At 42.7% G+C, this 18,424-nt stretch overlaps 1 protein-coding gene across 2 annotated transcripts; it reads left to right on the top strand.

The window, feature by feature from the left end:
• Positions 1-206: 206 nt before the first annotated feature.
• Positions 207-16,314, top strand: cldn19 (claudin 19). 2 transcript variants are annotated; one of them, XM_089010641.1, is made up of 5 exons: positions 207-798; positions 1,946-2,110; positions 7,186-7,270; positions 8,441-8,587; positions 16,287-16,314. In XM_089010641.1, the coding sequence occupies exons 1-5, from the start codon at positions 576-578 to the stop codon at positions 16,297-16,299; spliced, it is 633 nt and encodes a 210-aa protein (XP_088866767.1). In that variant the 5' UTR covers positions 207-575; the 3' UTR covers positions 16,300-16,314. The 2 variants fall into 2 exon arrangements, with proteins under 2 accessions (XP_088866767.1, XP_088866766.1); XM_089010640.1 differs by lacking the exon at positions 16,287-16,314 and adding an exon at positions 12,516-13,472 and having other exon boundaries at positions 210-798.
• The last annotated feature ends 2,110 nt before the right edge of the window (positions 16,315-18,424 follow it).

Below are 18,424 nucleotides of genomic sequence, written 5' to 3' on the forward strand. Positions count from 1 at the left end.
ATGACAGGTTAGCAAGCTGTGTCTGTTCAATTCAGATTGACCCAAGGTTGCTGTGCTTTCATTGTGTACTCGAGTCACACGTGTTCACTCAGTATTTAACAGCATGAAACTTTTAAATATGATAACTTCTATCCTGTCTAATGTCAGTCAAATCTCGGCCAATCTCTGCCAATCCGTGTAGGCGTGACACTCCCGAGAGGAGACCAACAACAAGTCAGTTGTCAGCGTCACTGACCTTTTCTGTTTGGCCCTCGCGTCTTTCTTGTAGCCTTGACTGAGGCACTCGAGTCCGACCGGAGCAGGAGAAAAGCAGAGCCCAGGGACAAATTACAGAGACAGAAAGAACGGACTTGGAAGGAGCACATGGGAGAAACATCACTTCAGATAAGATATTGGACATACTGTACTTGACATCTGCTGTATTTATATCAAGGAAATTGAAAAATCCCCGATGGGCGAGAAATGACTGCAAGCGTTTCAATCTGATTCGACAGTTCCAAGTCTTTGAAGTCCCGTCGAGACAACCGAAAGGTAGCGGACAGAAAAGGACATTTTGGAAGACAAAGGAAGGAAAGATGGCCAACCTGGGTCTGCAGTTGTTAGGTTACTTCCTGGCCTTGGGCGGCTGGATCGGCATCATCGCCACCACGGCTTTGCCCCAGTGGAAGCAATCGTCGTACGTGGGCGACGCCATCATCACCGCCGTGGGGTTGTACGAAGGTCTTTGGATGAGTTGCGCTTCGCAGAGCACCGGGCAGGTCCAGTGCAAGATCTTTGACTCCATGCTTTCGCTTGACAGTGAGTACAATCATTGCCATGGACAACACTAACAAATCCTACCTGACCCTCTGCACCCTGCCCAACACCTTTTCCAGCGACTCCCCTCAGACAGGCGCTACCGATCCATGCGCACCAAATCCAGCAGACATTTAAAGGACAACCGACGTCTCCGGACAAGTTGTGTCCATAATTTGTAAAATGGCTTCAAATGACTTCTACTGAGCGTATTTGACAAAGATTCCACCGCATATTAAAGCTAGATTTTACGTTTTAAGACTCGCGCCGAATATTCACAAAGTCTTGTTTTTGAATTGGTGACGAGTCTGTACGTGACGTCACTAAAGGACCGCCCTTGACCGTAAAAAAGACGCTTTGTAGTGGTCCTTCCATCACGTCAATGTATTTTGCTGTACTTGTTTGGTCTGGGGACCTCGTGTTGCACCCAAAAGCCGCCAGAAGGCCAGAAGAGGGCGTCCAAGCGCCATGTAAGGAATTTATCATCCTGTGTAAACGGAGGTGGCCACAGGAGGTCGCCATTTTGTGCCTCTTTTTTTGGGTGAGAGATTTTCTCCCAATGTTGCCTCAAAATGGCACAAATAAATTCTTTAATCGATTGCAAACATGTATGCTTTCCTCTTCGGAACTATTTGAATCATATTTATAACTGGATGTGTAACAAGAAAGCATCTTCTCCGAATCTCAAGCCATTGTTTTGATTCACTAGCAATGCAAGACGTCAATGCAAGACGTCACGAACTGGGGGCGGGACTTTCTGAAAATGCCCAATTCGCAGCTCAATTTTTTGCAGGTTTTGGACACTTTAAGTCATTTTATTGGTGTTTTGCATTTGACTAAAAATATCATACTGCGTGTTTTGGGTATTTTAGATGCCATAAAACATTTTTCTGGTGTCAGTTAAAAAACAAAAAAGTGACGTCGGTTGTCCTTTAAACAGCTTCTTCCCCCAAGCCATTGACTCTCTAAACAGTAAATTCCTTTCAATGTCAGTTATCTATTAGCTATCTATTAGCTGTCTAGCTGGCTGTCTAGCTGGCTGGCCAGCTCTCTCACTAGCTAGCTATTAGCTATCGAGCCAACTGGCTAGCTAGCCATCTAATGAGGGTGACGCTTTCTCTTTGACCTTCCACTGCCCCCTTTTCTTTAGTCCATATCCAGACATGTCGTGCCCTCATGGTGGTGTCTGTCCTGCTCGGCCTCATCGCCATGATCATCAGTGTGGTCGGCATGAAGTGCACAAAAGTGGCAGAGAAGAACCCGCCGGTCAAGACACGCATTGCGGTGGCTGGAGGCGCTCTCTTCCTTCTCGCAGGTACAACTTTTGAACATTTTCACAAAAAAAAACCCAAAAACATCCATTTATTGACTCACAAGTCAATGAGAAAGAATCACTTAAATAGAATTGTAAAAAGATACATAGTAAAAAAAACTGTAATCATGTCCTGTGTTTATTCCAACAAATGATTGTGTCAAATGTAAAGATGATAACATACCATAGACTTCATTCAATATAGAATTAAAATATTAGCATGCTAGGCTAACCCTCTGGAAACCACTAATTTCCCCGACAAATGCGTTCCAAGCGACCATAATCTATCTGATTGGATTGGATTGGATATGCCTTTATTCGTCTCGCAGTGGAGAAATTTACATTTCACAGCAGCAAAGTGATGAAAGGAATGAAAGTAGGAAAACAAAATACATGAGCTGCTGGAAAGGCAGCCACTCTTGCAGAGCCGTCTTGAAGTCAAAAGAACAAAAAAAAAACAAAAAACTAAATAACAAATATCAACCCAATCCAAATAACATGACAGCACAATGACAAAGTGACAACACAAAGACACAGTCATTCATTCTTAAGCACTTCCTGTACCTCTTTGTGACATGAAGCAGTTCTAGATGAAAGAGGAGAGAGTGGATCAGGGACATCATTGTGGAATGTGCACGTCGACTACAAGCTAAATGTTGAAAGCAAACACGCAGCTGTGGCATCCATTGACGAAAAGAGATTGTCTCACATCTCCTGTCCCACATAAATCCGATTCGATCTGAGTTACTTCCTGGTTGAGTGAAGGCCTAACTAGCTATCTGTTAGCTATCTAGCTTTCTATCTGAGTTACTTAGCTAACTATTAGCAGTCTATTAGCTAGCTAGCTTTCTATTCAAGTTACTTCCGGGTTGAGTGAAGGCCTAGCTAGCTATCTGTTAGCCATTTATTAGCTATCTAGCTTTCTATCTGAGTTACTTCTGGGTTGAGTGAAGACCTAGCTAGCTATCTGTTAGCTAGCTAGCTAGCTTTCTATCCGAATGACTTCAATGTTGAGTGACCGCTGGTGCGTGTGACTGCCGCTGCTCATCCACAGAAAAACTTATCCTGTGACTGTAAAGTGACCTTGAGAATTTTGAAAGGCGCTGATAAATCAAATTTATTATTATTATTATTATTATTATTATTATTATGATACAATGTAGCCACAAGGGGGCACAAGCCAGTGTCTTGTTGTGCCGTTCCCAAGCCAGGATAAATACAGAGGGTTGTGTCAGGAAGAGCATCCGACGTAAAAAAAATTGCCAAAACAAATATGCGAATCAAACCTCTGAATCCCATACCGGATCGGTCGAGGCCCGGGTCAACAACGGCCGTAATTCGCACTGTTGACCTTCAGGGTGCCAGTGGAATATGGACTGCTGTTGGTCGAAGGAGGAGAAGATGGAGGTGTGCCCGGAAGAAAAGAGGGAAATGGAACGCCAACAGTATAGAACTAAGAGTCGGAACTTTGAATGTAGGAACAATGACAGGTAAAGGTAGAGAGCTGGTTGACATGATGCAGAGAAGGAAGGTAGACATATTGTGTGTCCAGAAGACCAGGTGGAAAGGGAGCAAGGCTAGAAGCTTAGGGTCAGGGTTTAAGTTGTTATATCATGGTGAAGACAGAAAGAGAAATGGAGTTGGGGATCCATCTTAAAAGAGGAGTTTGTTAGGAATGTCTTAGAAGTAAAAAGAATGTGTCAACTGCACCATCTAAAGGAAATCAGTGACTGCAAAGTAGTGGTTGGTGAGAGTGTAGCCAGACAGCATAGGTTGGTGATGTGTAGGATGACGCTGGAAGTGAGGAAGATTGAAAAACCAAAGGCTGAAGTGAGGACAAAATGGTAGAAGTTGAAAAAGGAAGAGTGTTGCATGACATTTAGGAAGGAGGTAAGACAAGCACTGGGTGGGCAAGAGGTCCTTACAGATGACTGGCAAGCGAACATAATCAGAGACACAGGTCGGAAAGTACTTGATGTATCGAGTGGAAGAAAGGTAGATAAGGAGACTTGGTGGTGGAATGGGAAGCTGCATGTGTGTATACAGAGAAAGAGGTTAGCAAAGAAGAAGTGGGACACTGAGAGGACGGACGAGAGTAGACAGCAGTACAAGGAGATGCAGCGCACGGTTAAAGTAAAGGTGGCAGAGGCCAAACAAGAGGCCTACGATGACTTGTATGCTCGGCTGGACAGCAAGGAAGGTGAGACTGAACTTTACAGGCTGGCGAGACAGAGAGACAAAGATGGTAAGGACATGCAGCAGGTTCGGGTGATTAAGGATAGAGATGGCAATGTATTAACAGGTGCCAGTAGAGTGATGGCAAGATGGAAAGAGTACTTTGAAGAATTGATGAATGAGGAAAATGAGAAGGAACAAAGAGTAGAAGACGTGACTGTTGTGGACCAAGACGTAGCAAGCATTAGCAAGGATGAAGTGAGGAATGAAGTGAGGATGAAGTGAGGAGGGCGCTGAAGAGGATGAAGGGGGGAAACGCACTCGGGCCTGATGATTTACCAATCGAGGTATGGAAGTGTCTTGGAGAGGTGGCGGTGGTATTCCTGACTGGGTTATTCAACAAGATCTTAGAGGGTGAACACATGCCTGAAGAATGGAGACGAAGTGTACTCGTGCCCATTTTTAAGAACAAAGGAGATGTGCAGAGTTGTACTAATTACAGAGGAATAAAGTTGATGAGCCATACAACGAAACTCTGGGAAAGAGTAGTTGAAGCGAGACTAAGAGCAGAAGTAAAGATTTGTGAGCAGCAGTATGGCTTCATGCCAAAAAAAAGACTACGACAGATGCAATGTTTGCTTTAAGAATGCTGATAGAGAAGTACAGAGAAGGTCAGAAGGAATTGCATTGTGTCTTTGTAGATCTGGAGAAAGCGTATGACAGGGTGCCCAGAGAAGAGCTGTGGCATTGCATGAGGACGTCTGGAGTGACGGAAAAGTATGTCAGAGCGGTGCAAGACATGTATCATGACTGTAAGACAGTTGTGAGGTGCGCTGTCGGTATGACTGAGGAATTCAAGGTGGAGGTGGGACTCCACCAGGGGGTCAGCTCTGAGCCCCTTCTTGTTTGCTATGGTGATGGACAGGCTGACTCCTTGGAGAATCTCCTTGGACCATGATGTTTGCAGATGACATTGTGATCTGTAGCGAGAACGGGGAACAGGTGGCGTAGAAACTAGAGATGTGGAGATATGCCCTGGAAAGGAGAGGAATGAAGATCAGTCGCAGCAAGACGGAATATATGTGTGTGAATGTGAGGGATCCAAGTGCAAGAGTGATGCTACAGAGATAAAGAAGGTGGAGGATTTTATGTACTTGGGGTCAACTGTCCAGAGCAATGGAGAGTGTGGAAAAGAGGTGAAGAAGCGTGTCCAGGCAGGCTGGAGCGGCTGGAGAGAAATGTAAGGCGTGATCTGTGATAGAAGGGTTTCAGCTAGGATGAAAGGAAAAGTGTATAAAACAGTGGTGAGAGCAGCCATGATGTTTGGACTGGAGACCGTGCCACTGAAGAAAAGACAGGAAGCAGAGCTGGAGGTAGCAGAGCTGAAGATGTTGAGATTCTCTTTGGGAGTGAGAGACAGCTCATGGTAGAGGCTTTGGAGAGAATGTCAGAGAGGCCAGACTGAGATGGTTTGGACATGTCCAGGGGAGAGAGAGTGACTATATCGGGAGAAGGATGCTGAGTCTTGAACTGCCAGGCAGGAGACCGAGAGGAAGACCTAATAGGAAGTTTATGGATGTGGTCAAAGAGGACATGAAGGTAGCTGGTGTGAGAGAAGAGGATGCACAAAACCGGGATAGATGGATGACATTGATTCGCTGTGACGACCCCTGAAGGGAAAAGCCGAAAGGAAAAGAAGAAGAAGAAGATTATGATTATGATACCAATAAAAAATAAAAAAGATGTTTATTAAAACGCATCTTGTGATTGTGCTACATTGAGCGTTATTTTGAAAAATATATTAAAAGTGACGTACAAAGATATCTTCGTCTCTGAAGCTGACAAAAATGGCAAAGCCGCCAATGCGGGTACCCCAAAAAAAAGAATTCTTGTTCCAAATACAGTGATACCTCAGCTTACGAATGCTTTAGATAACGAACTTTTCCCCTTACGAACAGTAAATTTGCGAGAATATAATCTTGGCATACAAACTAGTTTTCGGCGGACGAACCAAACCACACAGCGCCACGGTGGCTGGCGGACTCGTTTTCTTTGAGTGTAGACATGGTTTGTTATTGAGTTTAGTACTTTTGCTGTTATAGGACTGAAAAAGACCCCACCTCAGGCTAGTGTTAAGCCCAAGAAGGCACAAAAGAAAATGACTGTCGAGCAGAAGGATCGAAAAACACAAACGAGGTGTGCGTTTGTGTGACTTAGCGTCTTAGTACAGTATGCTACGTCCACCATTGCTACCATCCCTAAGAACAAGGAAGCTATTAAGGGTGTTTCTGTGTTGTCTAAGCAACGGTCTCAGGCAATAGAAGAGGTTGAAAAACTACTGATTTGGATTAATGAAAAGCAGCGAGCAGGGAACAGTGTGAGTGAGGGTATGATCGCTGAGAAAGCACGGCAACTTCACTCGGATATCATCAAGAGGCAACTACATTTACGGCCATTACAAAGGTCAATAAAACCACATGATTATACAGTATAGTTTATTTCTTTCATTACAATACAATAGCACATTTTTAAACATAAAATAAGGTATATTTTGTGTAGGCTCATTTAGTAGAAAATTGTTTTATGGGGACCTGGAAATGGATTATTGCCATTTTAATGATTTCCTATGGGAAATTAATGTTTGGAAGACACACTTTTCGCCTTACACACACTTTCTGGGAACCACTTTAGTTCGCAAACCGATGTATCACTGTATATACATAGAAAAACCATATTTATTTAAAAAAAAAACTAGAACTGCCATTGAAAATATTGAAGTGAAACCCTGTATGCTACTGAACATGGCCTACAAGAGAAGGTTTCTATTTGATGCGAATATTTTGGATCACCTTTCACAGGGCGAATGAAATGCGATGATGCTCCCTTGTTTCTTTTTGTCACAGGACTGTGTACTTTGGTTTCGGTTTCCTGGTACGCCACCCAGGTGTCTTATCATTTCTTCAACCCAAACACCCCAGCCAATGCCAGGTACCTTTCGAGGATTTTGCTTTTCTTTCTACTTTCAAATCCATCTTTTAGTCAAGGAGTCCCAGGAACACAGACGTAAAATTGCATGAAAAAAAGATTTATGAACAACAAAAGCGCCCCCAATACGTATGAGCAGAAAACACGGCTCAAATCAACGAAGAAAATAAAACAATACATTGACAAAAGGGAGCCGCAATAGATCAGGGACGTCATGGTGACGTCATGTGCACATCTGCTACTAGCTAAATTTTCAAAGCAAACACGAAGCTGTAGCATCCATTGACTGTCGCACATCTCCTGTCTCACGTCAATCCGCTTCCATTCCAAGCTGCGACCGTTCTACATACGCAGTAACATAGTCAAAAAAGAATGGCTCTTAGTCTCTGACCGCTTGGCCACCCCGGCACTAAAGTGACCTAGAGAGTTTTGAAAGCCGCTTAGAAATGAAATGTATTATTATTATTATAGCTATGTAACTAGCAAGCTTGCTATCTATCAGTTATCTATTAGCTAGCTAGCTGCTCACCCACAGAAAAACTGATCCCGTGACTGTAAAGTAACCTTGAGAGTTTTGAAAGGTGCTTAGAAGTCAAATGTATTATTATTAGTATTATCATTAGCTAGCTATTTGTTATATATTAGCTCTGGCTGGCTAGCGAGCTATCTGGCTAGATAACTAGCTTTTTAGCTAGCTATTCAATATCTAACTGGTTTCCTAGCTTCATAGCTAGCTATCTATTTGCTATCTAACTACCAATCTAGCTAGCTATTAGTTATCTGTTAGCTAGCTAACATTCTATCTATTTGAGTTATTCCGGGTTGAGCGGCGCGTGTGGCTGCCGCTGCTCACCCACAGAAAGCGTATCTTGTGACTGTAAACTGACCGTGAGAGTTTTGAAAGGCGCTTAGAAATGAAAATGGATTATTATGATTATGATTAGGATGATGATTATTATTACGATCCTCTTTTGCTGTAATGTACAATGCAATGATGGCAAAAAGGAACCTGCAAAGTCAGATTTGGATGTGCTTTTAAAATGGTATTTGAAGGCAGTGTGTATTTGTTGATTGATTGATTGATTGATTGATATGGTGCAGATACAGGCTCATCTTCCCCCCATTCATCACGCGATGTACTCGAATTGGTTTGGTGGTCTCCTTGGTGTGCAGGTACGAGTTTGGCTCGGCCCTTTTTGTGGGCTGGGCAGCAGCCAGTCTGACTGTCCTGGGGGGCTCCCTGCTGTGCTGTTCCTGCTCCAAAGAGGACATGCAGGGCCAGCAGTATTATCGCCAATCGCAGCCTTCCACCGCCAGGGAGTACGTGTAAACCCAAAGCGATCCCTTCATCAGCAAAACCACACCTCACTCACTCACTCACTCACTCACTCACTCACTCACTCACTCACTCACTCACTCACTCACTCACTCACTCACTCACTCAGGCATATGACAAACAGCAATTCAATTTTGGACCATCATGACTTCATCATGACTTCATATCGACCCACCACTAAAATATGATGCAAACAACCGTTCAGAATTTCATTCAAAACATAACCTGATAGCGTATTTTCTGCTGAATAAGGCACACCGGAGTATGAGGCGCACCCCACCCCCAACGAATGGTATATGATCAAACTTTTTCCATATACGTACAGTGATACCTCAGCTTACGAACTTCATTGGTTCCCAGAAAGTGTGTGTATAAGGCTGTATAAGTGTGTCTTCCAAACATTAATTTGCCATAGGAAACCATTAAAAATTAGAATAATCCGTTTCCAGGTCACCATAAAACATAAATTTCGACTAAATAAGTCTTAAACGACACAAAATATACCTTATTTTACGTATAATAAATGTGCTATTGCATCGTAATAAAAGATATAAACTGTACTGTATAATCAAGTCGTTTTATTTACCTTTGTGATGGTAGCAATGGTCGAATTATCGATATGGTACTGGGACAGCTAAGTCACACAAGTCGATGATCTTCTTCTGCTCGACCGTAATTTTCTTTCATGTCTTCATAGGCTTCACACTAACCTGCGGTGGGGTCTTTTTCCGTCCCATAATAGCAAAAGTACGCCACTCGGGAACAAACAACGTCTGCACTCAAAGAAAGGAGGTGACGAAAACTAGTCCGCCAGCCACTGTATGGTTTGGTTTGTCCGCCGAAAACTAGTTTGTATGCCAAGATTATATACTAGCAAATTTAAAGCTCATAAGGTGAAAAGTTCGTTAGCCAAAGCGCTCGTAAACCGAGGTATCGCCGTACAGTATAAGGTGGTGCGCCTTATACTGCACAGAGGGCCGAGTACAGTGTAGTGTACTATAGAGCGCACCTTCAATGAATGAAAAAAAACATGTATAATATTTAAATATATACAATTTTCCCAAATAGAAAGCACAGTACATTATAAGGCGCTACAGTAGACACTGAGGTAACGCACTACTTCTACAGAGTCGTGGTTGCTAACAGTCGTTGCCAGACCTCAATATGACTTCACATGTAAGGCGGAGCGACTGGCGTATAAGGCGCAAGGTCATGATTTGAAGAAAATCAAGGCTTTTGGGTGCGCCTTATACAATGGAAAATACGGTATATTGTAAATGACAGGAAAGGCTGGTGTTGCCACAATTTGAGGATGAACTGGTAAAATGTTTTCCAAAGCTCTGTTGAGCTGAAGCAAAATTGGACTTGGCTTTCAAACACGGAGGAACTTGCACAAAATATAAATACAGTGATACCTTGGCTTACGAACGACGCACTCACCCAAGCCAGGGTTGAGTGAACGCTGGCGCATGTGGCTGCCGCTGCCCACCCACAGAAAAAAATGATCCTGTACCTGTAAACTGACCTTGAGAGTTTTGAAAGCTGCTTATAAATGACATGTACAGTGATAACTTGGCTTACAAACTTAATTGGTTCCCAGAGAGAGTGTGTAAGGCAAAAAGTGTGTATCCCAAAAATTAATTTCCCATTGGAAACCATTAAAATGAGAATAATCCGTTCTCAGCTCCCCATAAAACACCATGTTCTACTTTCTAATTCTCTAAGCCTTAAAACTACACAAACTATACCTTATTCTATGTATAATAAATGTGATATGGTATTATGATGAAAGAAATAAACTGTACTGTATAATCAAGTGGTTTTATTGACCTTTCTGATGGCCGTTGATGGCTTGATGGAATGGAGTGGCCGCTTTGATCAGCATGAAACATTTGATGAGGAACGTAACCTTCTTTCACCATCTTGAGGAAGGATCCCTTGTAAGTGCTTTCTCTGTGATAATTGTATCTAGTTCTTCATCAATTGTGTTCTGTTTAGCTCTTTGCATCAAGTGTACAGATGGCTTGTGCGGGTTGTTTGTCGAGCCTGATTGAAGGGATATTTTAACCTTGCAGTCTACACTCTGCCTTTTAACTATTAAAGTTGAAACTGTCTCACTATCGTCTGCCTATCTCTTTAATGTTTAACACCCCCCTTCACTGCTGCGTTCTTGACCAATCACGTGGCTTTAACAGAGGACTGGGGGCGGGGAATATAGGACAAAAACAGTCGGCTCCCATTTTGTTGTTAGAAGAACGGGCTTGTTCGCGAACGACACATCAATCATTGAGGCAGCTCTGTGTGTATCCCGAAAAAAGTTTGTATGCCAAGGTAAAATTTTCATAAATTTAACGTTTGTAAACCGATAAATTCGTAAGCCAATGGGTTTGTAAACCGAGGTATCACTGTAGTAGGTAGAATTCAAATCACAGAAATTAAAAAAAAAGTCTGCAGGAGAAGAAATATAGCTGCATAATAACAGTGTCTGAAACCCTTGACGAAAAAGCAGACACCAGGGCAGACAACTTTGAAAAGTTGCCTGCCCCTTTTTTCACAACTTGAAACACAATAAGACGACTAATCACAAAAAAAAATTGTTGCAAAGTATTTTTTTAATGAAGGATGTAGCTAGCACAAATGCTCCCTTGCTTAATTAATGTTAAATCTCCCTTGCTGATGATTTTGCTCCAGTTGTCGTTTGTTGTCATGGTGCACAATGCAATGTTTGCGTTGCGTCGTCTGCTACAAGCCACGTCAACTCTTCTTTCCGCCACGCTCTTATTGTACGTTTACGTTTTGTAGCATCACAAATCTTGTGAGCTTCTTTTGAATTGTTCTTCTGTGGTTGAGGTTTTGTGCGTCTACTTTGGAAAATGATATGCAAATGCATGACCTTATAACGCTCGGGAAAGTCCGAAAATGCAAAGCAGGCTTCTGATTGGCTGCCGTGCCGAGTATGCAAATTGACAAACCAACCGGTTTGTTTTTCTTCCTTCAGCGATGGGTATTCGGTGAAATTTTGACCCGCATCCTTTCACAAAACGGTTCGGACAGCCAACAACCACACACGATATCACCATCGTACTAAAACGCAAAGACTTTCATTCATCAAAACCGGAAATGAAAGGCATAAGCTTACAAAACAATGATGGCACTCGCTGACAACTGTTGTGTTTACTTGGCTATCAGCCTCCCGGAGGTCAGCGGCCGATCACCTGATCATAACAAACAACATCACGCTGGCATCTCCTACAATGTTCGGGAAAGTCTGGAAGCAGAAAGCAGGCTTCTGATTGGCTGCCGTGCAGAGTATGCAAATTGACAAATGAACCAAAATGGAGAAATTTCCAAAAAAAACGAAGATGTATTTATTCCGATTTCAAAATCCTCGTACAAACAAAAATCTGTGTTGTTTTTTTTTCTTGGAGAAGTTGTCAGCTACCCGGGCGGAGACATTCTGCAAGTTGTACGTCCGACGTAAAAGGTGCACGCCCCGGGCAGACGTTATTTCAGACACTGATATTAATATGTGTACATGTATCTTAAGCCACACACCAGAAATGCCATTTCTGTTCACTGGTAGCATGCAACAATCACGAAGCGTGAAGTGTCTGTCGAATGTCCATAGACCGAGCGACATCGTAACCGTTTCAAATCACATAACAAGTGAAGTCGTCAGAGTCAAATATGAAATAGCAGTCGAGTCTCATTGAAACGTGTTTGTGCTGGAGCCATTTCAAATCTTTCCACCTTATTTTTCTCCCTCAAGAATCAGAAGAAGATATGGAATCATAGATCAAAATGGCAGAGTTGACGTTTGAGCCGCAGTGGTTTATTTGTGCTTAACACGCAGGTTGTCTCCGCTTGTGTCTTTTAATCGTCTTCTTCTCTGACTTCTTTTCTCTAATTCAGGGCAGAGTTGTTGAGCCAAACTAGTTTCCCAGACTGATTCTGCTTTTGATCAAGAATGATCCGACTGTCCAACTACTTCTTTCTCCTTTTTCCTCTTTGCCTTTCAGTCACTCACACACATAATTACTACGTATCATTATTATTGATGACTCTTCACATATTTGTGATTTTATTGGTCTGGTCCTGCGGCAGACAACTTTTGAATGTTGATATGATTTAATTGACCAAAATCTGCTTGATTGAACATTTGTTTGAATTGATCTGCTCCCGTTCAACATTGCTATCAAATTTGATCTGTCAACTGTTTTGTGCAATTTTCATGTCTCTGTTTACAAATATGAATTCTACTTTGTTGCTATGATAAAGTCAACTTCAAACAAGTTGCGTTGGACATCAAAACAGAACACGATGACGTGCATATCATGTTCCACCTCCATTAAATTGACCACAGTCCAAAGACAACAAAGTTAAAAATGATCATGAATTGAATGGCTGCAACTCGTCCCTCAAGAAGTTGCCACATGTGGCAAAAAAGACAGAGAGAGTTAAGGAATGCTCATCAAACAGCTATTTGGAAGATCCCGGATGAGAACAGTTTTGCAAGGAGCGGGCGGTGGGTACCACGAATGGCCATCAAGGGCCATAAAGGCAGCTGGTCCGAATTCACAAACCAAGATGGGACCAAGTTTGTGAACAGCTGCGTGACAAAACAGTACGTGACTCTCTGCATTCCAGACCTGGCTCTGATTGAAAATGACGCGTAAAATAGGACAACAAAGTCCTTGGACTGTTGAAGGTGCACATCAAGAAAGAATGGGAAACAAGTCCACCTACAAAGAAGCTTCAACCACGAATCCTCTCAGTCTGGAATGTTGTCACGAGGAATGGAGATCTTCCCACCTTTGTAAATGTGAGCGTGTCCCTGCTAAACAATAAAGTGTATGCCTTTGAACATTAAAAAACCTATTGGTCCATCTCCTGAACCGCTTCATCCTGACGAGGTTGCTAGAGTGGCTCCAGTTGCCTTTGGGGACGAGGCGGCAGACACCCTGAATTGGTTGCCAGCCAATCGCGAGGCACACAGAGACAAACAACCATTCGCGGTCACACTCGCAGCTTTGAAACTGCTATGACGACGGTATTACCCGTATTTGTAACTTTGTGTCTGGTGGAAAAGTGACGGCAACTATTTGTGGAGTCTGCAATGATCCTATCTGATCATGTGGTCCTGATGAGAAAACGGGCAGAATGCTTTTCCATTAGGGGCTGTGGCCCATGTTAAGAATCGCTGCACAAAAGAACGCAGCAGTGAGGGCGGCTTACAGAAACACAGACCTTCAAATAAAAATACATTAAAGCCGCACGTGATTGGTCAAGAACGCAGCAGTTACAGACATTAAAATAGATAGGCAGACGACAGAGAGAGAGAGTGAGAAAATGGATACAAAACACAGTGACTCGTTTCAACTTTATTGATAGTTCGGAGGCAGAGTGTAGACTGCAAGGTTCAAATATCCCAGCAATCAGGCTCCACAAATAAACTGCACAAGCCATCTGTACAATTGACTTGTTGTCCGTCCAATGTGGACGGACAACAAGTCAACTGCACACAATGGCGCCGACTGTGTTTACGCGTGTGAACAGAAGAAAGAGCTTTTCAGTCTGCGTAGAGTTCATCGCGCTTTGGGCCTGCTGCTTTCATTCAATCTTTATTTGAGCGTTTTCAAGAAATTGCTGTCATAGCATAGTCGTCGACGCCCACTGAAGAAAATGCTCAATGCTCCTGGGTGGGGGGGGGGGGGGCGACGGGGAGAAGCGCTCGGCGTGAAAAAGGCCCCCGCGGGACTTGCGAGACATCCATTTTACACGACGCAACTCAAGTGACGAAAGAAAACGCAAAAAAACAACCAAGGCTCGTGAGCACACTTAGCGAGCTATCTATCTATCTAGATGGCTAGTTGCGTGGCTAGCTAGCTATGTAGCTGGCTAGCTGTATATCTTTCTAGTTGGCTAGCTATCTTTCTATCTATTTGAGTTACTTCCGGGTTGAGTGAACGCTGCCGCGTGCGACTTCCGCTGCTCACCCACAAAAAAAAAACTTATCCTGTGACTGAAAAGTGACCTTGAGAGTTTTGAAAGGCGCTTATCAATGAAATGGATTATTGTTGTTATTATTTTCTATCCACGAGCTAGCTAGCTTACTATCTATTTGAGTTACTTCCGGGTTAAGTGAACGCTGGCGGGTGTGGCTGCCGCTGTTCGCCCACAGAAAAACTTATCCCGGCACTTAGAAATGAAATGGATTATTATTATCAGTGTCATCCAATGGGAAGCCGCCATTAAAGACTTGGGGAGACTTTTCCTCAACTCGGCTCCAAAGTGGCTCGTAAAAGCCAAAGAAGGCATGACGAAAATGGCAGCATTTCCTGCTGAGGTTCCAGAAACAACTGCACGCACACCAAAAGTTGTCAGGAAAGCGTTGAGAGCTGCTGCTGCGCGCTGGTCATCTGTTGCTCATTACTCATCATGGCAAATGGGAATTCCATTGACGCCGCCGCTGATGAAGCGCCATTAGCCCCAATTTGAAACAAGTGGGACTTATTTTGGAGCCTCTGTTTTTTCTCAGCCGCCAAATTGCCCGGCGAGGTCTCCTTTCACTGGGCGGTCCGGGAAAACAACACAAAAATGGCCTCCAAATCATGACGAGTCCTTCACGGCTAAACGGCGCTCGACCTCAAGATCAAATGGCGGAGAGCGCCTCGTCCTCCAAATACGAACAAAGTGCTTATGTGCTCAAAGGACCTCCCGATGAAGAAGATCGACTCATTGAGAATCGGGCCAATCGGGCGCTGAGGAGGGGAGTGTGCTGATCGCCAGCAGATGGCTGCAACGCACCATAGGAGGAAAACGCAAAATGAACAAGGGTTGGAAGGCTGAAATGAGGTGCTTGTGTGCTGTGCATGCGCGCCGCCGGAATTCTTTCCCTTCGTCCATCTGGTGGCCTCATCATTTCACAAACAAAGTTACACTGGCAACGCTTGAGCAGCCATGACGGTCATGTCCATTTTCTTTTGGGAAAGGAAAAAAGCGCTTCTTCTTCTTCTTATTATTATTATTATTATTATTATTATTATCATTGTTAATATTAGGAGAAAACATGCTGTTCCTCAAGATAACAAAAGTAATTTGAAGGATCTAAACATGCACCAAAACATATTCAACTTCTAAAATATTTAAACAGTGTCTGCCCGGTAGCCCGGGGCGTGCAACTTTTACTTCAGGCGTACAACTTACTAAATGTCTCTGCTCGGGTGGGCGACAACTTTTTCAAGAAAAAAACAAACAAAAAAAAAAAAAAAAACTACAGATTTTTGTTCAAACCAAACGTTTGCTTTATTCAATAAAGCAAACGTTTGAACAAAGTTTTCGAAATCTGAATAAATGATTCACATTTCGAAATCTTTATTCGGTTTGGAAATGTTGGCATTTCGGTTCGTTTAGTAAATTGCATACTAGGCAGCCAATCAGAAGCCTGCTTCGTGCTTCCGAACTTTTCCAAAGTAGATGCACAGAACCTCAGCTCCAGAAGAAAGATTCAAAAGAAGCTAATAACATTGATGATGCTACAAAACGTACATTTTTACGCACCCTTGTCTTGATTTTTGCAGTGTGCAAATCCTCGAGAGTGCCTAGGGTGGTGACAATGATTTTTTTCCCATCGTTCTAACGCTCCGTTGAAGTCAGATTTTGTCTGTTTTTGTGGCGGGCCAGAACCAAACGGTGATGGACGATCACTGGATTGAATGGATGACTGCCGTGCAGAAGTGTCTTAGCACCTCCGGTAGCAGGCTTCTTCTTCTTCCAAAAAATAAAAAATAAACAATCGATTTTGAACAGTACTTGAAGTCTGTTGAAGTTCCTCGATGCTATTTTGGTGACTTGAAGGCTCTGTGCTAAAATGATTTCAAGCGGGAATGTCAGGAAAATTTCTTTTCATGGATGGTTTGACATGCAGCTAATATGGAGATGGCAACACTTCAAAGGAGCAACCAAGTGCAGATTAAGTAAAAATATGCAACTGGGAGGTTTGACTGGAATCGTGTTTGTGTGTTTGTGTGTGTGTGTGCGTGCGTGCGTGTGTGTGTGTGTGTGTGATGAGGGCAGTCCAATGTACAGTGAGCCAAACGGTCCCTGACAGAACATTGCCTCTTTAGGCTATTTCCCGTTTAACAGCAATCACGGCAACAACTAAACGGCACTCGCTCCTCTGCAGTTGAATCAAGCGCTTGCCCAAATCAATTACATTGAAGCTCTGCCTTGTGAACGTATATTGACATTGGTACACACAAAAACTGAGGCAGATTGGAAAATTCAAAGTCTCCAATCATCCATTTTGCCATCCCTTTTATACTCAAGTTTTTTCGCTTACGATGCAGAAGCCGGTTAAAGCCGATAAAATGCAACAAAATTATACTAGGAAAATACTAAATTTGCGAATTAGGAGACTTGACATAGAGATAAAAAAACAAACAGTCAGAAATAGAAACGTATTATCAGCGATTACAAACTAAACTCACCCACAAAATCTATCAAGAAGTGTGTGAATTTACTAAATCCGGTTATATGAGGCACCACAGCAAAACCAAAGAGAGACAAAAAGGTAAATTTCAAAAATTACTTTTACTGAAACAATCTCAGCTACTGGTAAACATGCGGAAAATTAGGAATGAACAGTTTGCAAGGGAGAATTGGATCAAAAATTTGTCAGACAGAGATCTCTCAGAGACAGAAAAGGCGGTACTAACCAAAGGTTTAAATTTCTCAGTGACTCCTAAAACTATACCTACAATAGATTATATCACAGCTACTGAATCGGCTATTAAAAATAACAAACTTTCCTATGCAGAGGCAGATGATCTGCGCATTAAAATATCAGCCCTTCTCAGTAGTGTCAATCTTCCTCCGTCCAACATAACATTAGAAGAGAGAAAGGCGTTAACTACTCTACAAAAAGACAAAAATATTACTATTTTACCAGCAGACAAGGGCAGATGCACAGTGCTTCTCAACACATTGGATTATGAAGACAAAATAAATAGGTTAATCAGTGATTCTAACACGTATGAGCAACTAAAAAGGGACCCTTCCAATAGATACAAGAAAGAAATGATAGACTGTCTCCAAAAGTTAGAGAAAGGAAAACATATAGACAAACAGATGTATTTTAGATTATACCCAGGAGAGGCCACGCCATGTATCTATGGCCTGCCAAAAATACATAAAGAAGTGTTCCCCCTCAGTCCCATTGTTTGTAGCATTGGCTCCTCTACATACAATGTAGCCAAATATTTAAAAACTATCTTAGCTCCGTTGGTTGGTAACGCAGAATATCACGTAGAGAACACCACAGGGTTTGTAGAGAGGATCAAAGACCTCATATTGGAACCTGAGGAAACATTGGCATCTTACGATGTGACTTCTCTCTTTACATCTGTCCCAACCCCAGCAGCAGTCTCAGTGGTGAGGACGAGACTGCTGGCGGATGTTTCTCTGCATGAAAGAACCAAACTTAAACCGGATCACATCTGCCAATTATTGGAAATCTGCCTACGTATTTTCAATTTCGGGAGAAATTTTATAAACAAATTCATGGTTGTGCTATGGGCTCACCAGTTTCACCCATAGTGGCTAATCTTTACATGGAAGAGATGGAGAAACAGGCCCTCACATCCTTCCCGGGTACAAAACCTAGACACTGGTGAAGATATGTGGACAATACTTTTTTCATAAAAAACAAGAAATTCAATCCTTCACAGATCACCTCAACTCTGTAGACATCAACATTAAATCTACTCGTGAGGACATTAAAGAGAACCAACTAGCCTTCTTGGATTGTAAAGTAATTATAA

Source organism: Hippocampus bargibanti, linkage group LG12 (assembly GCF_051943395.1).
Source record: "Hippocampus bargibanti isolate YZ-2025 linkage group LG12, ASM5194339v1, whole genome shotgun sequence".
Taxonomy (NCBI): domain Eukaryota; kingdom Metazoa; phylum Chordata; class Actinopteri; order Syngnathiformes; family Syngnathidae; genus Hippocampus; species Hippocampus bargibanti.

Bases quoted from the DNA above. Each gene is read 5' to 3' on its own strand.
- cldn19 (XM_089010640.1), top strand. From the start codon at position 576: ATGGCCAACCTGGGTCTGCAGTTGTTAGGTTACTTCCTGGCCTTGGGC. The intron at 799-1,945 runs GTGAGTACAATC...CCTTTTCTTTAG, and splicing joins CTCCATGCTTTCGCTTGACA to TCCATATCCAGACATGTCGT. The intron at 7,271-8,440 runs GTACCTTTCGAG...CTTGGTGTGCAG, and splicing joins AACACCCCAGCCAATGCCAG to GTACGAGTTTGGCTCGGCCC.